The sequence below is a fragment of the Camelina sativa genome, chromosome 16 (genome assembly GCF_030686135.1).
Source record: "Camelina sativa cultivar CO46 ecotype springtype chromosome 16, ASM3068613v1".
NCBI classification, from domain to species: Eukaryota; Viridiplantae; Streptophyta; class Magnoliopsida; order Brassicales; family Brassicaceae; genus Camelina; species Camelina sativa.
In genome coordinates, this window is record NC_141895.1 from 2,815,668 (window position 1) to 2,840,354 (window position 24,687).

General features: G+C 35.8%; 3 protein-coding genes and 2 pseudogenes across 5 annotated transcripts; all 5 read left to right on the forward strand.

Annotated features, from left to right (window-relative positions):
• The first annotated feature begins 98 nt into the window (after nucleotides 1–98).
• LOC104749539 (plasmodesmata-located protein 3) lies at nucleotides 99–2,957 on the forward strand. Its single transcript, XM_010471190.3, has 4 exons — nucleotides 99–976; nucleotides 1,517–1,885; nucleotides 2,170–2,277; nucleotides 2,657–2,957. The coding sequence occupies exons 1-4, from the start codon at nucleotides 556–558 to the stop codon at nucleotides 2,662–2,664; spliced, it is 906 nt and encodes a 301-aa protein (XP_010469492.1). The 5' UTR covers nucleotides 99–555; the 3' UTR covers nucleotides 2,665–2,957.
• A 1,202-nt stretch (nucleotides 2,958–4,159) lies between these two features.
• On the forward strand, nucleotides 4,160–7,160 carry LOC104749540 (uncharacterized). Its single transcript, XM_010471191.3, has one exon. It carries the CDS (start codon nucleotides 5,250–5,252, stop codon nucleotides 7,038–7,040), a length of 1,791 nt encoding a protein of 596 aa, XP_010469493.2. The 5' UTR covers nucleotides 4,160–5,249; the 3' UTR covers nucleotides 7,041–7,160.
• Nucleotides 7,161–13,998: 6,838 nt separating this feature from the next.
• Nucleotides 13,999–16,004, forward strand: LOC104749541 (auxin-responsive protein IAA13). 2 transcript variants are annotated; one of them, XM_010471193.3, is made up of 4 exons: nucleotides 13,999–14,658; nucleotides 14,944–15,354; nucleotides 15,453–15,514; nucleotides 15,611–16,004. In XM_010471193.3, exons 1-4 carry the CDS (start codon nucleotides 14,438–14,440, stop codon nucleotides 15,658–15,660), a joined length of 744 nt encoding a protein of 247 aa, XP_010469495.1. In that variant the 5' UTR covers nucleotides 13,999–14,437; the 3' UTR covers nucleotides 15,661–16,004. The 2 variants fall into 2 exon arrangements, with proteins under 2 accessions (XP_010469495.1, XP_010469494.1); XM_010471192.3 differs by having other exon boundaries at nucleotides 14,025–14,658; nucleotides 14,941–15,354.
• Nucleotides 16,005–17,345: 1,341 nt separating this feature from the next.
• Nucleotides 17,346–19,874, forward strand: LOC104749544 (receptor like protein 26 pseudogene; annotated as a pseudogene).
• Nucleotides 19,875–20,814: 940 nt separating this feature from the next.
• On the forward strand, nucleotides 20,815–23,341 carry LOC104749542 (receptor like protein 27 pseudogene; annotated as a pseudogene). Its single transcript, XR_015584506.1, has one exon. The product of XR_015584506.1 is annotated as a receptor like protein 27 pseudogene (transcript).
• The last annotated feature ends 1,346 nt before the right edge of the window (nucleotides 23,342–24,687 follow it).

Genomic DNA, 24,687 nt, shown 5'->3' on the forward strand with positions numbered 1-24,687 from the left:
CCAAACTCACTGTACTTTGGCTTTAGAGACTGGTCAGTGGTGGATGAAGAAGAGTGTTCGATTATTTATTATAACAATAAGGTAAGAAATACAAAATTGCGCTCTCCCTTCTCTAATCCTAATCTCTTTATATATATATATATATATATATATATATTTTATTTCCACATATCTAGAGAGAGAGAGAAAAGAAAAGAGTGGTCATCCACACAAAGCCTTCCCCTTAAAAAAAAAGATCTCTCTCTTTCACCATTAAAAACCAAAATTCAGAAAAACACAGAAGCAGCAAAATTAAAGAGCTTTTACTCAGCCACCAAACACAGAATTTCATAAAACCCCAAAATAGTTAAACTCCAAAAAACACACCCCCACACACAAAAGATTCAATCTTTCTCATTACCCCCCCCCTCATATCTCAAAATTCCCATAAAATCTTTTCCTCCCAAAAGAAAGAAAAAAAAACCTCTTCTTCTTTACTTACTCAAACAAAATGATTTGATTCTAAAACCAAAAGTTTCTTTCTTTTTCTTGTTCCACAAAAAACAAAAAAAAGAAATGGTTTTTTCTACAGTGAAGCAGCTCTTGTCACTATGCATCATGGCTCTGTTCTCAGATCTCAAGCTAGCAAAATCGTCTTCACCAGAGTACACAAACCTAATCTACAAAGGCTGTTCAAGACAGAAATTACCAGATCCGTCTGGTCTACACTCACAAGCTCTCTCTGCAATGTATGGCTCACTGGTCACTCAATCAGCGAAAACAAAATTCTACAAAACCACAACTGGAACTTCGAGCCAGTCTAGCATCACTGGTCTTTTCCAGTGTAGAGGTGACTTGAGCAACAACGACTGTTACAGCTGTGTTCGTCGTCTTCCTGTTCTCTCTGGTAAGCTCTGTGGCAAAACCATTGCTGCTAGGATTCAGCTCTCCGGCTGTTATCTTCTCTACGAAATCTCTGGCTTTGCCCAGATTTCAGGTAAATAGTATTCCCCCCGGTTTAAGCTCATTTTCTTGAAATTTTTTGGTTTCTTTAACCGGAATGCGAGTCCCTGAGTGAACCGGATTAAGCTTCAGATATTTCCGGTTCAACAGTGAAAAGATTTGGCTTTTTGATTTTTTAATTTTGTATTTTCACGTTTTAGTTGAACCAGAACCGGTTTTCATGAGTCGAAGAATAAGCATGAGATTTTTTCGGTTCAAAGAGTTGATTTTGTGTCGATGGTAAAACCAAACCGTGATTAAATTGACAGTAAAAATATATCGATTTTGATTCTAAGATGTGAAAACTCTTTGGTTTAATCTTAGATTTCTATACTGAACCGGTTTTGATCAAAGCCGAAACTAATCATCGAGTTTCACCGGTTCAGTAAGTGAAATGATTGGGTTTTTGGTTTTAGTTAAAACCAAACTTGGACTATCGGATTAGTTTCGGTTAACCATAAAACCGAACCGAGAAGTGAATAATAATTTTAAAATCCGGTTTAGAAAACACAAGTCTCTCTGTTTTTTTATGCAGGGATGGAGATGATATTCAAGACATGTGGGAAGAACAACGCCGCCGGAACAGGATTCGAGCAGAGGAGAGATACAGCGTTCGGGGTGATGCAAAACGGCGTCGTTCAAGGTCACGGCTTCTTCGCTACGACGTACGAATCGGTATACGTTTTGGGACAATGCGAAGGCGACGTAGGGGACTCAGATTGTAACGGCTGCATAAAAAACGCGTTGCAGAGAGCTCAGGTGGAGTGTGGAAGCTCAGTGTCTGGTCAGATATATCTTCACAAGTGTTTTATCGGTTATAGTTACTACCCAAATGGTGTTCCCAATAGGTCTTCTCCTTATCCTAGCTCTGGCTCTTCTTCTTCCTCTCCTTCTTCTTCTTCAGGTAAAAATAATAGTTTCTTTTTTGACTATATATTCACTTTAATTAAAAAAGAAAGCGCTAGTGTGAAACTTGTTCTTTCGTTTTCAGGCTCCAACTGAGATTTGTTTGTTTGCTCTTTTTCCTTTGTTTCAAGTTTTTTAACTTTCTATTTTTATTATTTCGTAACAATTACTCTCTTTTGAGTTATCACTTACTAATAGCAGTAATATGCATTGTTTGTCGTAAAGATAACAAGATTTTATACTATAGAAAAAGATTGATGATGGATGGGATGAAAAAAACAGGAACAACAGGGAAAACGGTGGCAATAATAGTAGGAGGAACAGCTGGTGTTGGTTTTCTTATCATTTGTTTGCTTTTCGTCAAAAACTTGATGAAGAAGAAATACGACGGTATTTATTTTCTTTTCTTTTTTCTCTCTACTAATTATACTATTATTGTATACTCTCTCGTGCATATACGTAGTACTCATGCATACGGATTATTATTTGTTTATGATGTTATGTTATTGCCAAAACAAAGATTTAGTCAGTGTTTTTTTTTAAAAAAAATGTTGATATCTAGGATTTGGCTGTAAGATTCTTCTATGTGAATGTGATGTTCCAAATCTTCACACCTTTTTGTATTTTATTTATAATATTAGTGTGGAAGTGCATGCATATATTAGGGGCATATACCACATGCACATGTTGAGGATGAGAATAATAAACGCAAAAATTGATTTGAGTCTAATTATTTTTTGTGTTTTTTTTTTTGGTTTTGTTTTCGCAGATTACTGAAAATAAATAGGATGAAGACAACAAATTGAATCCAAACCCGGAAATAGAGGCAACAAAGTTAATGTGACCTCCGACGTTGCATGCAAATTAATTCACCATTTTAATTTTTTTTTCCTTGAAATTGTTTTCTATTTTTATTAGTTTTGGTAGATGGAAATTGTGGTGGGATTAAACAAAAAAAAAATGTTAGAAGAGGAGGGACAACAAAGTACTTCAAATTTGTTTTTTTTTAAAATGTAAATGATTCCTTTTTATCATCTCAAGATCCTTAATTTCCAGCTTTTTCCTTTAAAGCATGTCTGTCTATTGGAATGCACTATATATATGCAGGAACCTAAGCTAGCTTAAATATGGTTAAATCTTAAGCTGGTTACAGTTTACTTACTAATATCTAGCGTTACTTACTATGGATGTGAATGTAGTAGATTTTTTTACATAATATTGGCAGAGTACATAGGTTTAATATCTTTTTACCATTGTGTATTACACTTTCGTGTTCAAAATAACGTTATACAATTTGCTTTTCGTGTGTTTTAATGGTATTTTGGTTTTTCTAGACCCGTTACGTTGCTTTTTGAGTTTCTCTCGACTTGTTTTCTTCTGCCAACTTGGTTTTGGTACCTTTTTTGTTATCAAAATGTGTTTTGAGGACATTCTCTATGTTTCACAAAGATTGATATTTTCGGATATTTTTTTGTTTCACAAATTTTAATGTTTTGTAAATTTCAAGAAGTAATTATTGAAAATATTTAAAATTTTGAATTGTTATTAGTTTAAAATTAAATAATATTTCTTTAGTCAAAAAAAAAATATTTAAACTTAATAATCATTGTTTTCTAAACATCAATTACTTTATTGATATAAGTTAACTTTATAAGTTAACTTTATTGATATAATAAATATAAGTTAACTTTATTGATATAATAAATATAACGAGGCAAATTTTATTTGGGTTCATTTTGTTTTCTTGGTAAATGAGTAGGCTTCCACCGCCTTTTGTATGATTGTGGCAATTTGCATATAATATCTTATTTTCGGCATTTTTTATTGGTCAGAAAATAATCGTGTGCTTTAAAAAATATTTGGAAATACGAATAGTTTGACTTCACGGGTTTATTGTATGTAGTTCTTCTGAATGCGTGCGTGTGTGTGTGATGTTTATGATCGTAAAGATCATGTGGTCTCGAGTGAAACTAATGTTTCTATATTACTCACTCTATCTCATAAAAATTGATGACTCTATCTCATAAAAATTGATGTTTTGCAATATTTTTTTGTTCCATAAAAATTGATATTTTATAAATTTCAAAAAATAATCATTAAAAATATTTAAAAATTTAAATTGTTATTGGTTTAAAATTAAATAATATATCTTTAGTCAAAAGAAAAAATATATTTAAATTAAGTAATCATTGTTCTATTAAAATGTGTAAAAGATTCTAAACATCAATCTTTACGAGAAAGAGTAATTACCAATAAAAATGACATGGAGAAGTGTGTGAGTGAGGCCTTTTTCTGATTTCGGGAATAGAGAAAAATTGATACCTTTTGGGATCAAACATCAATACCTGCTCTCTGCACAAGCTTTGATGAATCTTGTAGTAATTGTTTTGACATTTAATTGCATATTATGAGATGGGGCATACGGATAGGGTGGTCCATTTGTTGCTTTAAAATAGAAGTATTAATATAACAGGGACGGTATATAACAAGCATATTACGAATTTACGTTTATACAGCCACGCAGATTACATACCATTACCAAAACGGAGAACAAGGCTCACACGATCACTAGAGACGGAGACAGTGAGACGCAGAGAGAGAGAGAGAGTGGCATTAAAAAACAACTCGACTCTTAACCAGATGTACCACATTCATAATGGCATTGGATTTGGGCCATGACTGTCTTAATTTGGGCTACAAATCAGAAAGCCCACATAAATAACACAGGAATAAACACAGCTTCTCAATCTTGTGTGTTATAGGCAACAACACTCAGATAATAATACAATTGAAAACTCTCTTACCTAATATTTATCTGTGTGAATCACTTTTTCAGAAAACAGTTAGCCTTTGCTGTCTATTGTATCATTGTGCATAAAGTGTATATTCATATCTGATATCTATGAGAATTGACAATTTTGATCCTATTAACTCCTAATATAGCAAACTTCTACAAAATATACTAAAGATTATCACATGACCCCTAATTTTCTCTTTCTCTCTCACAATTTATCCACAACACAACCCAAATATGGAACCTAAGATCGACTCTCCTCTCTCTCCTTCAAAGGTTAATAAAAAACATGGAAAAAAAGAAAGAGATAGGAAGCAATGGCCAATTCCAAATCCATACCATTCGGAGATTTGCCACCAAAGGAATAACAATTTTTAATGACCTATCCAATGGAGAATCGTTCACTCCTTAGGGGACTAATCAAGAATTCGACATTTCAATTCCATAGCTCTTTCAATTCTCCTGATTCCATCAAATGTGACTGATTTGAGTAGCACACTTTTTTTCTAAATTACCAAAAAAAGGAAGAACAATAATAACAACACATTGATTGTGTCCCAAACAAACAATGTCGATGTTTTCTTCTTTCCAATTACTAGAGCTCAACATAATCTCTGCCCAAGATCTAGCTCCTCTCTCACGTAAAATGAAGACCTACGCGGTGGCTTGGGTTCACTCCAAACGCAAACTCACCACCCGCGTAGATTACACTGGTGGTGTAAACCCAACTTGGAACGACAAGTTCGTCTTCCGAGTCAACGAGGATTTCCTCTACGCCGATACTTCAGCTGTCGTCGTTGAAATCTACGGCTTACATTGGTTCCGTGATGTTCACGTTGGCACAGTCCGTGTCCTCATCAGTAACCTAATCCCTCCAAATCGTCGGCCTGGATACCGAAGCAACGACGAGTATCGCCGTACACCCCCTCCTGGAATGCGATTCGTCGCGCTTCAAGTTCGCCGACCATCAGGTCGTCCTCAGGGAATACTAAACATCGGCGTTGGAATACTTGACGGATCAATGCGTAGTATGCCGCTTTACACGAATATGGATTCATCTGCAGTTGGTTACAGAGATTTGCTAGGAGAAGATGATCCACATTTACAGAACTTGCATCTTAATAGCTTCAAAGGAAGCTCAAAGAATCCACATTCCCCATCTTCAAAACAGTTCCAATCCGTAGTCTCGAGGCCACCGATGCTCCGTCGTACAAAGAGCGATACGAGCTCGATGGTTGTTTGTGATCTTCTAAGCAGAGCAGAACGGAGCCGTGTAGCTAACAGGAAGCCAGCGAGCGCGTTAATGAGCAGCGAATCGGAAACTGTACCTACAACATCGGGACACGATTCGGTGACGTCAGATTCCGATGGTACTGATTACGTTCCTCCTTATCAATCACCAAAGATTCCAAGTCAGAGATACGATCCATACGAGCCTGATTTTATAGATCAATCACCAAGAGAGAGCCCTAATGTGATGCGGCCGAGAAGTGAAAGAGAGAGATACGAAGAGTCACCTTATCGCTCGTACGACCGTACACGCAAAACTCCGAGAAGATCTACGCCGATGATCGAGAAACCAAGACCGCCGAGAGACTACGACCGCACCAGCAGCCGCGCTTCACCGTATTTGTCGAGGCACGGAACACCGTTGAGATCAAACATCGTCGCTTCAACTCCGATCAGATCTAATATGGTTACATCTAGTCCGATGAGATCCGTCGGCGTTGGATCTACTCCGAGGAGATCTAACATCCTCGGTTCAACGCCGTTAAGATCCAACATCGTTGGATCAACTCCGCTCAGATCTAACTACATGGCTACACCGATGAAATCGCCTCTACAGTTCGGTACTCCGATGAGATCTAATTTAGCAGGACGACCGATTTTAACCGAATCAGAATTAGGTCCGTCGCCATCAGAAGTAGCGCAAAAGATGGCGAAAGAGAGATCGCAAGCCAACGACACAGAGAGCTCGATTCTCAGTGAGTGGAGCTTAGACGACGATAGCAACATCGAAGGTCTCCGATCGAAATTGGAGCGGTGGCGAACGGAGCTTCCGCCGCTTTACGATTTAGGATCGAGTCATCAGAGCAGCGAGGTCGGAAGCGGTGCCATTGTTGTTGCAAACACAGGTGGAGGAAAAAGCTCGAGAAAGAGAACTCCGACGGTGAAGAAGAAGCATAATCGCCGTCACACTGAAGGAGGTAACGGACTTTTCTCGTGTTTCAGTAATCTGTGCGGTGTCGAGTGCACATTCGTGTGTGGAGGCGGGTCGGATGCTGACGGGTCAAAAAAGAAAGGTGGGTCGGGGCGTTTGCCCCGTCTGGGCTCTGCTGATGATTTGAGTTATTTGTGATTTGTTTTTTTAAGTTTTTAATTTTTAGACGAACCAATTTTATTTTTTTTAAATATTATATTTGGTTTGTAAATATAATTTGTATAATCATCTTTCAAATGTCATTGAAAAAATATCTCATGCCCTTTTTCTTTCGTATTATAAATTATATAAAAAGACTTAATATAAAACCAAATATATAAAAAAATAAATGAAAATGTACAAATATCATGTGATCATGCTATTTTTATTTTATTTTGAATATCATCAGTATTATTAGTCTTTTGATTTTTTTTTTTGGAATAATTAAAAGGTTTTGGATCTGAACTATTTCAAATTAGAGTTAGAGTACTATTTTATAAGATTCTTCCTACATGTCACTTGAACTCGTGACTTAAAATTTTTGTTTAGAGATTAAAATTCTTTTTTTTGTTAAAAAATATAAGAGAAAGTAAAAAGTGCTATTGTACTCTTTCTAAAAAATTATAGAAGAAAAGTAAGATGATTTTAATCTAATATAATCAGTTTTTAAGTTTTATAGCTTGTTATGTGAAAACAATATATACAAGGGCGGACGTACGCTTTAGTTTGTGTGGCACGTGCCACATACTAAATCCTCAAAAAAAAAATTTGCAATGGGATATTAGTTATCCTAGTTCAGAAAATAATAATAACACTTAATTATTGTGTCACACTGAAGTGTGACGAAAGCTCTTTATAATATAAACTAAAATTAAATGTAAATTGTATCATAATTTAAGCTATAAAGTATACATATATTAAGCTAATATAGGTTAAGTCCAACTATTTTAAAATTACTAATGATTAAAGTCTAACTAACTAAAAGTCTAAAACTCAAACTCTATAAACTTTTTCTTTTATCCGGACATATACCTATTTTTCATGAGTTCATCGACAGCAATACAACCGCATCATAGAGAAATAAAAATTTTCTTTTTCTATTTTTTATTGTTTTCTTATATGACTATTTTTTAATGTTTTATTTTTTTGATTTTTAATTTTTTAATAATAATATTATTATTATTATTATTATTATTATTATTTAATTAATTATTTATTAATTATTTTGTGTCATATGTTAAATAAGTTCGCCATTCAATATATATGTTTTTCTGTAGTTTAAGCATTTGATAAATGTTCTATCAATCTATATTATTGTTTTGATTGGTAATAACTCCATATCGTTATATAATATTAAAATCAATATTTTTATTTTTTTGTATAGCTATCGTTATTCTTTTATTTCAATTTCTCTCGTTTATCATTTTTTAAATGGAAAAAAATATATTTATTTGTAAATGATTTTTCTTTGCCTTATAAAAAGTAAAAAAAATATTGACGAAAATGTGATCACGGTGACCGATGAAAGGAAAACAGGATCACTTTTTGGTGGATTCGTTCAGAATTTTTAAATCAAATTAACTGTCACTTATAATATAATGTCTCTGTTTCAAAATATAAAATGTTTTGAGTGAAAACACGCAGATTAAAAAATAATCACTTTAAAAAGGTTCAACCAATCGTAAACAACACTGTATAAAATAAATAATAAATAAATAGAAAAGTAATCTAAAAGGTACTTAAAAGGTTAAAAATATCTTATATTATAAACAAAGAAAAACCTCTAAAACATCTATATTATGAAATAGAGGGAGTACCACTGATGCATATAGTATAGTTTCCACAAAATAATTCAAACTTAAATGAAACAGAAATAGCGCGTGTAAAAAACATGGGGAAAAGGCGCGTGAGAGAAGAGTAATAGAGAGGCGCGAGAAAAGGGAATTTGTGTCTTGCACTAAACGAGTAAAACATCCGGATGGTCCGCAAAACCCATTGAACAACGTGTTGTTTTAATATTCAAAGCTCGTGTCCTGATCCACGCGCTCTTGTCGTTTTGTCTCCCTAAAACGACAACCTTTTTTTATTATTTTACTTTCTCAATACTAGTAGTAAGCAATTTTCCCTCACAAGCATTATTTTTCCTCGCGTAAATGGTAAAATTTAGAACAGTGAAATAATTATACAGTTTATATACTATATTCAACCTGTTTTTTATAAGAGAACTGTCATTTTATTATTACTGTTTTGCATGTAATTAAGGGTATTTTCTACTGTCCATCGTTCCGGAAATATTACTCATACACTTAACTTTAGATATACCAAAAATATATTTTATGTTCTGATTTAATAAAAAGACTAACGTTTCTTCCGCATAGTGTCCATATAGAAGTATTATATTAAAATATTAACAATTTATCTCTTTCTAAAAATCATGACTAATTCTTAATCTTACTTTACAGAATACAATGCTCTTACAAACTTAATCATATGTTACACTGTTGGAATGTTCATAAATCATAATATAAGATCAGTCAAATCAAACGAATTGTATATATATACATCATACAAGCGTGAAAAGCCATTTGGAATGTCATATAAGTTACAAATTTGGAACGTTTTTTTTTTACCTTTATCAAGTATATATATTTACAAGCGTGAAGTAATCTCCATCATTTATGCTCAACATTTGATTACAAATTATATATCATGAATCTGCTTTCTGTCTTTTCCTTATGATTCCAAATGATATTGACTCTCTCAACTTGCTGCATGTTCTCAAGTTACAAACACAATTCACGGTACATTTGATCTAAACTTTAATCCGTTGGAAACATACATGAACTAGATTGATTTGAAATTCAGGATGTTAAAAAAGCTTTACAAACGAAAACAATGTATAACTTTTCCTTTACATTAGTTACAAATGAGAAAAACTTACATATGCGTTTCTACTTATCGAGTTAAATTATTATTATTGATACACGAAGTCAAGGTGAAAAAATCCTTCGCCGGATGAGTTATCTAATTTATAACAAGTTTTTAACAACGTTCACTAATATATGATAGATTTATGCAGATCTAAATAACTGTTTCGTATAATCTAGTAGTAGTATTTTCTTATTTTACCTTTAGTAGACAACCCCACAGCCCACTTGGGGTTCGACTTTATAGTTAAAGCAATGTTCGTGCCTTTTGTCCTATAAAGGAACGACACAGATAGCGCAAAGAAAAAAGAATACTAAAAACTAAGAAGCGAATAAAATTGCAAAACGAGTCGAAGAAAATTCGTGAATATTAAAAATCACACGCATTTCTAGAACAAACGTAGATAACGTGAAAAAACATATAGAATCAAATATCTGATATTGACTAACTGATAGTACTTGGAACTGAGAGAATTAAGTCGCTTTGAAGTCTGAAGAGGTTCTCAGGTGTCCTGAATTTTCTAAGAAAAAGGAAACAATACTGTTGTAATTTTCTTTTATATATATTTATGAAATTCTATATATATATATATATATATATGAAATATTCCTGTAACGTAATACCGTGAAATCTCAAAGAAAACCTTGATAACAATCTAATAAATTTATGCGATTAACAATATATTTATTTTTAATTATCTAATTTTAGATCGTTATCATTACTAACTCTGTTTTTAAAATTGCAAAAAAAAAGATTTATTAAAAAAACTATGCATGTTTTTATCCTAACAAATCCATCAATATATATAGTTAAAACGCGGCCGCCGAGGTGCTGGTTAATCGCTCGGCGGCGATGCTTCACCGGGATTTTATCCAAATCGGTTGTAAAATCGAAAAAACGAAAAAAAAGTTGATCTATTTTATTGAAAATAAGATGACAAATGTTAGATCTAATATTGAGTTATCAAAACAGTTGAATTAACAAAGAAATCGATGAAAAACGGGTAAATAAATAACCGGCGGCCATGAACTAGGGTTACAGATTCGAGTGGAGAAGATGAATTTGAAATGACTATTTTACCCTCTATTAAAAAATGAGGGAAAATGCATAAAATTGAGTTTTGTGGCGTTGAACCCACGATACACTACGTGGGAAACGTGTCACTAACCAACTAAGCTGTGCTTTTCTCTAATAAATCACACGCAGAAAAAGTATATAACCACCAAACGTTATAATATTAATATTAATTATAAAAATATTAAAACTATCCTAAAACTAATCTCCGATTAATCCCCGTATAATATCCGATTAATCAATTAATCGCTAGACCCTCTTCGACTACACTACTAGGGCCTAGCGATTTTTAAAACATGGTATATAGGTAGTACGAAATACAGTATCTTTTCATTTAGTCATGATTTTGATCAAAAGAGAAATTCCCACACATCAATTGCGATTGAGAAAGTTTTCAAAAGATCATCATACCATACCAAGAAACATGATGATGAATAATCTCATCACCACTATTTTTATAATAATTTCCTATTATGAACACCTATTTGGTTTCTTACTTTATTTGAAACTCATCATAGTCCTCCACGAAAAGAAGAAACGAAAAAGAATATGGCGTATACATTATTTGACGAAAAATTATGCCAAGAAGTTATATATTTGTTTAATTACATAAAATAATAAACTAGTAAAACTAATTTGATTAGTGAAGTAATTGAATATATCATATCAAAAAAATGTTATAAAACCATTTAAGTTGAGACCATAAGAACATAACTGATGACAAAATATTCTAAGATTAATATAAATTTATAAAAGAAAATGATTTGTCACTCCAATCAAAATGTAACATCTTCATATATTCCAATAGTTAGTGATCCACAATTATACTCAAATTTAACTTTTTTTCAAAACTGGTATGTAGCCATTAAATTTTCACATATTTAGCGTTTGCTATGAACATGATATAAAAGCATATATATAGCTATAAATAACCTCCATATAGAAATCATCAAAACGAATACAAATTCTAACAAAATCAGAAAAGTAAGTGTGTGATGTGAAAACAAAGCTTTCCACAAATATAAACAACACACAACAACAGTTTTTTTTAATACTACTACAGTAAAACCTCTATAAAATTTTGGTGATGGTGCTTGAGGACGGAGTTATGGTGATGGTGCTACACAACTACAGTAAAAATTATGAAGATACTATAAAATTTTTACAACTTTCTCTCTCCTTTCTCTCTTCCTTATCTCTAAAAACAAACTTTCAGTTCTAGGTTTTCTTGCCTCTCTGGTGTGCCCTTCCGGCGCCCAAAAGGGCTTTCTATCCTCTTTTAGTTTTTCTCTTTTCTTTCTGACATCTCTCTTCCCATCGGTAAGGAGGTCCTCCGTCTTGGTCTGGTCACTCGGGATGGTGGTTCTGGTGAGTCTGTTCGACGCGTGAAGCGAAGATTCTGTTGGTGGTGACCGCTGGTGAAAGTTTTGGTGATGGTGCTTGAGAACGGCATCAAATCCGGAACCAGATCTGGCGGATCGGGTGTGGTTTCTTCGTGGGTCGTTCTTCTCATCCGGCGGTTCGTTGGCTCCAGATGAGTAGTGAGAGTTTTCTCATTCCAGTTGAAGCGGTTCTTTGCTTGGTGGTTTGGTGTTGTATGTCAGGTAAGGAGGGCGGCGCTGAATTTGCAGGCTTTGGATCTGCAAGAGGAAGGCAGAGGTGGGTAGATCTCTTCTTCGACAACAGAGGTGTGGTTTGGTCTCCCAACCGATGCGACGTGGCTTTTTTTGGCGGAAGCTCCTGATCAAGTCGCGGTGGCTTGCGGTGGAGTTTTCTCGGGGTTCAGCCGTCCAATCTGAGCTGCGGGTTGCGGCGGAAGTCGGCTGGGAGGCAGGAGGGTTGAGTTGCGTTGTCACGGTGGTTAACTGTGGAGTTTGGCAGCTTCTAGGCTCTCGTGGGTTTTCCGGGATGTTGGACGGTGAATTGAACCACCACCGTCTGCAAACCGCCACGATACTTGCTTCCACCGGACCGGATTGAAGAGTTGTTACCTGAAGGAAGCGGTTGTCGCCGGAGTTAGAAGGAGGGTGTTCGATCTGAGTGAGCAGGTTGTTAGGAACGGGACCTGACTTCGCGGAGCCTGTTATCGGTTGTCTGAACTGGTCGGAAGATTTGTAGCAGGTCCGGTGGTTTCACCGGAGAAGGAGAACTGACGGATCTGGGTTGCTTCCGTCAAGGGATTCGATCTGGTGAATCCGCCGCAACGCCGTCGATCTTGCAACCACCGGCGCTACAGTTCGAACAGCTGTCTCAGGTTGATCAGCAGGATCCGATCCTCCTTTCCGGCGAAAGCACTTTGACGTCGTTTTCCTTCTTTTTGTATTTGTTGGGTCTCTTGTATGTAATCTAAGGCCAAGCCCATTTGGGAAGGCCCATTATATTTTAATATAATAAATTAAAAAAAAATCTCTATAAATTAATAATATAGGACCGAGACATTTTATTAATTTATCTATAAATTAATAATTATTATTTATACTGTAAATTAATAATTATTAATTTATAAGTATATTTTTAATTGTTTAATTTTTTAAAATTATGAATTGAGACAATTTTTGCAAAATATGATTAGAATTTTGGTTGTTGTAAATTTTATGGTACTGGAATTAAATTTGAAATAATTAAAAAAATATTATTGACAATTAATTACAAATATTATAGATAAATTCACTTATACACATGACATAAATATTCAAATTTATGAATAAGAATATCATTATAGTTTGAAGATACAACATAACAATTATTGTATAAATATGAGGTTTAAGGGAAACATACTTTACTATATTAGCATATATATATATATGTAAATTTACATGATTATAGATTTATGATATTATTGGGATTATATTTTACATGGAGATTTTTAAAAAATTATTATCTTATTATTTTATCGAATTTTGTTATTTTTTATACTGTCCCAATTTGGGACTAACAATATTTATTAATTTATAATAATATTTATTAATTTCTAGAGGTTTTAGTGTACTAGTGTTTTAATAAGTACTATTGTTTTGTTTATGATTTTATAAAAAACATAGGAGAAAACAATAACGCAAACGGGAGCACGCAAGTTTGATAATGTCGGGAAGAAAAAGTTTAAGAAAGATTTTTTAGTAATAAAAATTAAGTCTCTTAATCAAATCAACACAAATTAATTAATACTAAAAAAGTACTAGTAAAAGAAAAGAAGAAGAAGAAGAAAGGCATTGTTGTTGGTATGGCCACTACCAGACATATGGGACCTACGCTTCTCATCACTCTGTCCACCACCTAATCCTCTCTTCCTCTCTTTCTTCTCTTTCTTCTTCTTCAAAAACTCTCTCTTTCAGATTTCAAGAAACCCTTAAAATCCTCTCTCTGTCTCTTTCTGTTTGTTTGTTTTCTTGTTTCCTTCTCTCTCTCTCTCTCTCTTTCTTTCTTTCTTTTTCTCCTTTCCCAGGTTTTTTCTCTTTTGCTCTCTCTCTGCTCTGCCTTCTTGACTCTCAAAAGACTCTCTCTTTTGTGTTGATTTTGGATTCTTAGGGCACTTTCTTGTTGTGTTGTTTTCTCTGATGATTACTGAACTTGAGATGGGGAAAGGTGAGAGTGAGCTTGAGCTTGGTCTTGGGCTGAGTCTTGGGGGTGGAACGGCGGCCAAGATTGGTGGTAAATCAGGTGGTGGCGCGTGGGGAGAGCGTGGTAGGCTTTTGACTGCTAAGGATTTTCCTTCTGTTGGCTCTAAACGTGCTGCTGATTCTGCTTCTCACGCTGGTTCATCTCCTCCTCGTTCAAGGTTCGTCTTTTTCAACTAAAATCAAGTTTTTGATGTGAAATTGTTATTCTTCTCGGAACAGAGTTTGTTTAGGAGTTTCTTAATGATTCTTTAGTGTGTTTAGCTGAGCTCTCTAGCTCAATCATTCAGAAAGAGTTCGTGTATTCTTGATCTGAGTTTATGTAGGAACAAGGCCTCTGTTTTCGGAATTAGGCATCTTGATTAGCTGAATCTGTTCTTGGTTGTTGTTGAATTTGGATATTTAGAGAAGTCCTGACTGATATATGTTTGATTTGTTTGTAGCAGTCAAGTTGTGGGATGGCCTCCTATAGGGTCACACAGGATGAACAGTTTGGTTAATAACCAAGCTACAAAGTCGGCGAGGGAAGAAGAAGAAGCTGATAAGAAGAAAGTGAATGATGATCATCAGCCTAAAGATGTGACAAAGAAAGTGAATGGGAAAGTGCAACTTGGGTTTATTAAGGTGAACATGGATGGAGTAGCTATTGGAAGAAAAGTGGATTTGAATGCTCATTCTTCTTATGAGAATTTGGCCCAAACTCTAGAAGATATGTTCTTTCGTACTAATCCTGGTACTATCGGGTTAACGGGTCAGTTCACTAAACCGTTGAGGCTTTTGGATGGATCGTCTGAGTTTGTACTTACTTATGAAGATAAGGAAGGAGATTGGATGCTTGTTGGCGATGTTCCATGGAGGTAACAGATCTTAATTAGTTTTATTGTGATCTTAATTAGTTTTATTGTCTCTTATAAATGTGTTTCAATGATCTCAAACGTTTTCGTCATCTTTTTAGAATGTTCATCACGTCGGTGAAAAGGCTTCGAGTGATGAAAACCTCTGAAGCTAATGGACTCGGTATGTAAACTATCTTGTTTTGATTTCTCTTATTGTTTGTTGGTAAGATGGAATGAAAAGGTTGGACTGACTGAAACATGTTAATAATATATGCAGCTGCAAGACATCAAGAACCGAAAGAGAGACAACGAAACCAGCCGGCTTAGAGCTCTTTCTTTTTCGACAATACGCTGTTACAGGTTTTATATTTTGGGGGTTTTTTGCAAGTCTAGTAGTATACTTATGAAGCAAGGCATAAGGGAGAAGAAGCATAAGCTAGATTGATCTTTATATCCAGTTTGTGGTTTCTCTTGGTTCTTCTAATGATTTTTTTTGTGGTTGTCTTTAGGGTTTTTTTTTTTGGGCTGTCTGTCTTTTTTCTTTTAATTTGCGGTTGCGATTTTACCATATACTATGGATTGAAGAGAATGCTCTTTATTTCTTTTACTACACTGTAAATATTTGAAGCGCTTATCTAATAGTATCGTCTTAAGGGTTTTTTTGTTTATGAGTTTGCTCTTGTTTTGATCCGAGAAACTATGTCATTGTGGATACTTTTTCTCCTCAATTCTACAGTCATAAGCATTAAGATCAATTATGTTTTCAGAAACAAATAACAAAGATAATAATGAACTAACAACTCAAAAAACGTTCTTTACTTCCTTAAGTAATGGATTACACTAATCTGTTAACGAATGTTTTCACTTACATGCCTTTGGTGGTGAAATCTTGGTGTTGTTTATCTCTAAAGCTCTGCCTCAAACGGTGGAGATGCAGAACTGCAGATATTTTCTATCTTTGTGCTTTGTGAGATGCTCAAAGTAGTTGACCTGGTGGGGTAACTTGCGAGTAAAGAAAGTGTCTCCGCATATTAATGGTCTGACCCATAATACACTTTGATCAACGCCTCAGGCTCAGGCTCATGCTCCGCCGCAATGACAGCTGGAGCCACTTCTTGTGCCGAACATTGAGCTGAAGGTGGAGGAATACAACGCTCTAAAAGAACCTAGAGTAGAGGTTTAGACATTTCCAATTCCAGCAATGGTACTAGAGTGGTCATGGAGTCATCCCCGAGTAAGCATAGTGAATCATTTAAACATTTCCTTACGGTTTTGATGGTTCCTCAGAAATTTTCCGTACCTCTCATCAGCGATAACTTTTAGATTTTAGCTCAAAACCTCTTCACAGGATCAATTCATATTCACCACTCACTATCAACCTTTTATGTGCATGGAACAATATGTTTCATGAGGTTCAATGAGTTCACTCTGTTTTCAACAGAGTACCCTCCCTCGTTATAGTTGCTTAGGTCCGAGCTGTGCAATTACATTCCATTTTCTGTAACTTTATAAAGAATTTTAAACTCCATTGTCTCAAGTTCTTAACAGTAAGATCATCAGAGCTTATATTAGATAACATTGGAAGAAACTATGCACATGAAACTTCTCCCAAGAATAACTGAGAACTGATCATACAGATTAAACAACATCCAACATCATGGATTTACAAAACTGAATAGAAAGTGGCTAGGGCACAAACAAAGACACGGAATGAAGGAGATGAGAGGGAAAAGCAGAGCGAGCTTAACTGTGAGACTTCAGGCTGAGTTAGAGGGTTCCAATAAATATATGTCACAAATGAATTTTGAAACTGAAGTATATTCTCCAATTACAAACAAACTAATGCCACTACTCTGTAAAGCTCTAAGATTACCAATTCTTTGAACTTTGACTTGACTGAGTCTTCTCGAATCCACAAACAAATCCATTTGTGACAAATATTACCAAGTCAAAGTTTGTTTTCTGGTCTTGGTGAAACTCTTCAGTTCAACTTGTGTTCGGTGAATGATAAGTGACAGCTCCAATCCAAAAACTACACACTCACATGTATACATACCAATCTTCTACATCTCTCTTTACTTGAAGAATATTATTCTGCTTCAATAATTCATGATGCCCATGACGTCGGAATCGCGTCTGAGTTTTCTCTCGTTACTCTTACTCCACTGTATCGTCTTTGCTTCAAGCTTCTTAGTGATCAACGCTCTTGCTTGTCGTCATGACCAGATCCAAGCTCTTCTGAAGTTCAAGAACGAGTTTGAATCCGGTGGCTGCAACCGCAGCGACTACTTTAACGGTGTCTTGTGCGATGACACGACTGGTTCTGTCACGAAGCTACAACTCCCAAGTGGCTGCTTCACTGGAATTCTCAAACCCAACAGTAGCCTCTTCGAGTTGCATCAGCTTCGTTACCTTAATCTCTCTCACAACAACTTCACTTCCTCCTCACTCCCTTCTGAATTCAGCCATCTCAACAGATTAGAGGTCTTGTCTCTTTCCTCTAATGGCTTTACTGGTCAAGTTCCTTCCTCATACAGTAACCTAACCTTGTTAACCCAGTTAGATATCTCACATAACGAGCTCACTGGTAATTTCCAACTTGTCCAGAATCTCATCAAGCTTTCCATTTTGGACCTTTCCTATAATCAATTCTCTGGAACCGTCCCTTCTTCTCTGCTCACTATGCCTTTCTTGTCACATCTTGATATCCGGGAAACCATCTCACCGGTCCCATTAAAGTTCCCAACTCTTCTTCGTCAACAAGGCTCGAGCACTTGTTCCTTGGGCATAACCATTTCCAAGGAATAATACTAGAGCCTATCTCAAAGCTAATACTCAAAGAACTCGACCTCTCTTTCCTAAACGTAAGCCAGCCAATTGACTTAAGAATCTTTACCTCTCTCAAATCTTTGCTGAACCTGGAGCTTTCCGGTAATAGTATATTAGCTGCAAGTCTAAGCTCAGATTCTGTTGTTCAACCAAATTTGTACCGGGTGATGTTAAAGAACTGCAACATCAGCGAGTTCCCAAAGTTTTTGAAGACCTTACAGAATCTTGGACGTTTAGACCTTTCCAACAATAGAATCAAAGGGAAGGTTCCAGAATGGTTATGGAGTCTTCCCGATTGAGCATAGTGAGTCTTTCTAAAAATTCCTTCACCGGCTTTGATGGTTCCACAGAGATTCTCCGTAACTCATTAGTTACAATGTTAGATATTAGCTTAAACTCATTCGCAGGACCACTCCCTGTTCCACCACTCTTGATCATCCTCTTTTCTGCATGGAACAATAGTTTCACAGGAGACATACCTCTTTCAATTTGCAACCGAAGCTCTCTCGATGTTCTTGATCTATCCTACAACAATTTCAGCGGCTCAATTCCTCAATGCCTGAGTAAGTTATCAACAGTCAATCTCCGGAAGAACAACTTCCATGGAACTCTTCCCGACACATTTTATAGCAGTTCTCTGCTACAAACACTTGATGTTGGGTACAATCGAATAAGCGGAAAGCTTCCAAGGTCTCTGGTGAACTGTTCTTTTCTAAAGTTTCTGAATGTGGAGCACAACAAAATATCAGACGTGTTTCCTTTCTGGCTCAAGGTCTTGCCGGATTTGGAAGTCGTTACCCTCCGTTCAAACATATTTTATGGTCCTGTATCTCGTCCTCAAGGACCTTTAGGGTTTCCCAAGCTGCGGATACTTGATATATCGGATAACAGCTTTACCGGAAGTTTGTCACCAGCGTACTTTGTAAATTGGAGTGCATCATCAAACAAGATATATGGAGATGGGCAGATGTATATGGGAGACTATATGAATGCTCTCTATCAGCATGTTAATACTTTATACTTGCGATACTAAGGTCTATATATGGAGCATAAAAAGATATTTACTTTCTATGCTGCCATAGATTTCTCTGGAAACAGACTTGGTGGACAGATCCCAGATTCTATCGGTCTCTTGACGGCACTCATTGCACTCAACTTATCCCACAACTCTTTCACTGGGATAATTCCGGTGTCTTTTGCCAATGTTATCGAACTCGAGTCACTAGACCTGTCTCAAAACGAACTCTCGGGTAAAATCCCTCAAGAACTCAGGACACTCTCGTTTTTGGCGTATATAAATGTCTCTCATAACCAATTCATGGGCGACATACCAAAAGGGACATAGATTAGTGGGCAACCTATATACTCCTTTGAAGGTAATGCAGGGCTTTGTGGTCTTCCTCTCCAGAACATTTGCTTCTCCCCTAGTGCTCCCCCAACAGAACAAGAAAAACATGAAGATGAGCCAGAGGAAGAAGAAGTGTTGAGCTGGAAAGCAGTAGGAATAGGGTATGGACCTGGACTACTGTTTGGATTGGCTATAGGACATACCATTGCTTTATACAAACCGGACTGGCTCGTGAAGATAATTGGTTCGGATAAGTGCAGAAACCGTTAGAGTTGCTTCGTTCTTGCGTTTTGATCCTTGGATCCTCTGTCAAGTAGTTCATGTGTATGTAATCATATGTATAAAATACATTCTCTTCTCACCAGCTTTTCCTGTTTCATTTTACAATCTCAGCCAGGTCAGTGTCTCTCAACTCATGGATCAAAAAAATGGTGTTCACATGAAAGTCAACAACAGATGAATATTTTCAAATGAGAAAATGGATTAAACAATGGAAAATGAAAGAGAATTCAGCAAAGAGAGAATCTGTCTTATACTTCATGTCCTAGCTTTACAGAAGAGGAAAGTACTTAAAGAGTCAGATAGACACAATTACAATATACAAACTTCAGATATATCTAAACTCCCAGTGTATCAGTCCAAGTTGCTAAACCCTCTAAACCATAGAATCCGTTTCAATAGATTTCGTTTCATGATTGTGTCAAAACTAATCGACCCTTGAGTTGGTGTTCGTAACTATATTATCAAAATTTGAAACTAAGACTTAAAGACTGAGACACAGAGTTCCAAGAAGCTTTTAGTTTACTCAATACTCTGATTGAGTCTGAGTACTAAAACAGTCAATTTATCAACAATTCCAACCATCAAGGTTTGCATAATAGTATGCTCTTTCTCTAAAGTTGACTTCTGTATGGAGACAATGTCCCAAGGAATGCTTACATCCTCATAACGATCTCCAAACGGCTCAAGAAAATGAAAACACTCTCAAAAAATCAAAACAGATCACAGATTAATGGCTGTGTACAGAAATTATGATTACACTGATCAATTTCCAGAATAAAAGGCAAACTTTTAAGATGACCATGTCTTAATTATTCTTTAACCTAAAAAAACTACAAAGTCTTTTTCTCAGTCCCTGCCGCAATTATTAAAGTAAGTTTACTTCTTTGTGAGCCACTAAGGCTACAACAGACCATCTCTCTAGAATTTTTAATAAGTCTTCTCTCTAGAATCTGACACGTATGAGATAACAACTAATCCAATCCTAACTACCTACAAGCCTAAAAGTCTTTGCCGAACATGGATGTATATGGTATGTCTAAAAGTTTTCTACGACTCTTTGCTTATTATATTCTTCGTAAAAAAAAAAGTTTTCATGATTACCATGTCATGTCTGCGTTTGCATTTTCTCTTGGTACTCTTACTTTGTTGTGTCTTTGTTTCGACCGTCTTTACCATTGATGCTCTTGTTGTCGAACTTGCTGCTTGCCGCCCTGACCAAATTCAAGCCCTAAAGCAGTTCAAGAACGAGTTTGATTCCCGTGATTGCAACCAAACGGACTACTTCAATGGAGTACGGTGCGATAACATGACGGGCATGGTCACAGAGCTACAGCTCCCTCGTGGCTGTCTCACTGGAATCCTTAAGCCCAACAGTAGCCTCTTCGGGCTGCATCATCTCCGTTCGCTTGATCTCTCTTTCAACAATTTCAGTTCCTCTTCAATCCATTCCGAATTTGGCAATCTCAACAATTTAGAGGTCTTGGCTCTTTCCACTAATGGCTTCATCGGTCAAGTCCCTTCCTCAATTAGCAACCTTACCATGCTTGCCTATTTAGACCTTACCTATAACGAGCTCACCGGTCGTTTTCCACTTGTACAGAACCTAACCAAGCTTTCCGTTTTAGGCCTTTCCCATAATCACATATCTGGAAACATCCCTTCTTCTTTGCTTACACTGCCTTTCTTGTCAAGACTTGATTTGACCGGAAACCATCTCACCGGTACTATTGACGTTCCAAACTCCTCTTTTTCATCTACGCTATTGAGCCTACGCCTTGCGAATAACCAATTTGAAGCACAAATCCTAAGGCCTATCTCTAAGTACATCACCCTCACAGACCTCGATCTTGCTTCCCTAAACATAAGCCACCCAATTGACTTAAGGCTCTTCTCCTCTCTCAAATCTTTGTTGAACCTCCGCTTATCCGGAAACCAGTTATCACCGGCCAGTTTAGGCTCACATCCAGACATCCCACTGAACTTGAAAAATCTTGCCTTGTCGGGCTGTGGCATCAGTCAGTTCCCAAACTTCTTAAGGAGCCTTCGCAACTTGGAGCTTATAGACATTTCCAACAATAGAATAAAAGGGAAAGTCCCTGAGTGGTTTTGGAACCTTCCACGTCTGAGCATAGTGACTATCTCTAATAACTCTTTCACCGGATTTGAAGGTTCGGAGGACGTTTTAGTGAATTCATCGGTGAGGTTATTAGATTTGGCTTTAAACAAATTTACAGGACTATTTCCTAAACCACCACACGCTCTCAACCTCTTATCTGCATGGAACAATAGCTTCACAGGGAACATACCTCTTACAATCTGCAACCGAAGCTCTCTTTCTGCTCTTGATCTATCTTACAACAACTTCACCGGTTCAATTCCTCAATGTCTGAGCATATTCCGAAGCTCTCTCACTGCTGTGAATCTCCGAAAGAACAACTTGGAGGGAAGTCTTCCAGACATATTCTATGATGGTTCCTTGCTTCGGTCATTGGATGTTGGTTACAATCAACTAACTGGGAAGCTTCCGAGGTCTCTTCTGAATTGCTCCTCTCTCAAGTTTATAAATGTTGAGAACAACAGAATCGAAGACACGTTTCCTTTCTGGCTCAAGGCTTTGCCTCATTTGCAGGTCCTTACCCTGCGTTCAAACAAATTTTATGGCCCAATATCTCTTCTTGGTCAAGGTCCTCTTGGATTCCCTGAGCTGCGCATACTTGAAATATCAGATAACAACTTTACAGGAAGCTTGCCATCAAATTACTTTGTGAATTGGAAAGCATCATCACTTCAGATGAATAAAGATGGGAAAATCTATATGGGAGACTACAACAACTCTGAGTATAACTATGAAGATACCACGGATTTGCAATACAAAGGTCTATTCATGGAGCACAAAAAGGTCCTTACTTTCTACAGCAACATTGATTTATCTGGAAACAGATTGGAAGGACAGATTCCTGAATCTATCGGTCTCTTGAAGGCACTGATTGCACTCAACTTGTCAAACAACGGTTTCACAGGCCATATTCCTCTATCTTTGGCAAATATTAAGGCACTCCAGTCACTAGACCTGTCAAGAAACCAACTCTCAGGGACAATTCCTAATGGACTCAAGACCCTCTCGTTTTTGGCGTACATGAATGTGTCTCATAACCAACTCACTGGTGAAATACCACAAGGAACACAAATCACTGGACAGCCAAAATCCTCCTTTGAAGGGAATGCGGGGCTTTGTGGTCTTCCTCTCAAACAAAGTTGCGTCAGGACTAACGCACCACCAATACAACAACCAGAGCAAGAAGAAGAAGCAGAAGTATTGAACTGGAAAGCAGTGGTAATAGGATGTGCGCCTGGACTGTTGTTTGGACTAACATTAGCACATGTTATAGCTTTATACAAGCCGGAGTGGCTCGTCAAGACAATTGGTCGGGATAAGCATAGAAACCATTAAGATTGTTTCTGGTTTTGTGTTTGATCTTTGAATGTCTGCCCATTTCTTTTTTTGTAACCAAGCATCTCATATATAAAACAAAGATACTCTCTTCACCAGATTTTTCCTATATCATATTCATAATCCCAGCCAAGGTCATCGCTGCACAAGAGTGGAAGAGGGAAACGTCAACACGGATCAAAGACAGCGAACAGATAAATATTTTCAATCATTGCCCAAAATAATATTCACTAAACAATGCAAATGACTGAGAATCCAGAGAGAATCACTCTTAAGGTAAAGTTCATAGGAATTTATACTTCATGACCTAAGAAATAAACAAAACTTTAGACGAATCTAAACCCTAGAAGATTTATCCGAATTGTTTAAGTCCCTAAACCCAAAAATTCGAAAGGAGAATTGGATTGTTCTTGTTAATGAAATCGAGAGAAACTAAGCACAAGTCAAGTCAAATCACCTGGAGGAGATTCTTAGTTTCGGACTCCTCCACTGAAACTTCGATGAGAGTGACGGTGATCGCAATAGCTTCCGCGTTACGGGGAAAGTTTCGTTCGTCGAGTTCACCCATTATTAACATTCCGGTTTACATGAATTAGAAATAGGAAAAAAGATGGCTAGTAAATACATGTATTGGTTAATCGAGTTCACCCAAGTATTGGTTAATACATGATCAAACATGCCAAATATACTATTGTATAGTCAATTACATTTGGTTACATGCATGAACTATACGACGTTATGCGGTCAATATCATAGACATATAATTCAATATATCGGTCAATTGACTCCGGCGAAGACTGATGTTGACTCCCGCGTTGACCAACACTTAAAAAAAAAAATCTAAATTAAAAAAAAATTATTATAGTAAATTATTTATGGGCTTTTATTATTAAAAGAAATTTTCTATTTAATATCCAAATATATTTTATATATCTCTAATATATTCATTCTTATAATTAATTACTTTTTATTTTTCAAGCTAAAGTAAATAGTTAAATAAAAATCATTTATAAGTATTTTCAAGATAAAAAAAAATCATTTATAATAATCTTCAAGATAAAAAATCATTTCAAATGATTTTCAAGATATAAAAACAATTTATAATTATTTTCAAGATATATATATATATATATATATATATATATATAAATCTCTCATAATCAGATTATTTAATTACTACAAAATCAATAAAATCAAATTCAACTACTTTCATTAGAAAATAATATGCAAAATATTGAATATATGACTCTTTACTCTAAATTTTGCATAGTAAATGTTATAAAAAAAATTATACACTCTTTACTTTAAAATTTACATACTCAATATAACATATTACCTAATGAATCAATTACTCCACAAAAATGTTTATATGTTATATTGAGTATGTAAATTTTAAAGTAAAGAGTGTATGAATTTATTTATAACATTAACCATGCAAAATTTA

Excerpts from the sequence above, each read along its gene's own strand:
- LOC104749539 (XM_010471190.3), top strand. The coding sequence starts at position 556 with ATGGTTTTTTCTACAGTGAAGCAGCTCTTGTCACTATGCATCATGGCT. Across the intron at positions 977-1,516 it reads TGGCTTTGCCCAGATTTCAG|GGATGGAGATGATATTCAAG; the intron begins GTAAATAGTATT and ends TTTTTTATGCAG. Across the intron at positions 1,886-2,169 it reads CTCTCCTTCTTCTTCTTCAG|GAACAACAGGGAAAACGGTG; the intron begins GTAAAAATAATA and ends TGAAAAAAACAG.
- LOC104749540 (XM_010471191.3), top strand. The coding sequence starts at position 5,250 with ATGTCGATGTTTTCTTCTTTCCAATTACTAGAGCTCAACATAATCTCT.
- LOC104749541 (XM_010471192.3), top strand. The coding sequence starts at position 14,438 with ATGATTACTGAACTTGAGATGGGGAAAGGTGAGAGTGAGCTTGAGCTT. Across the intron at positions 15,355-15,452 it reads GTTGGCGATGTTCCATGGAG|AATGTTCATCACGTCGGTGA; the intron begins GTAACAGATCTT and ends TCATCTTTTTAG. Across the intron at positions 15,515-15,610 it reads CTCTGAAGCTAATGGACTCG|CTGCAAGACATCAAGAACCG; the intron begins GTATGTAAACTA and ends TAATATATGCAG.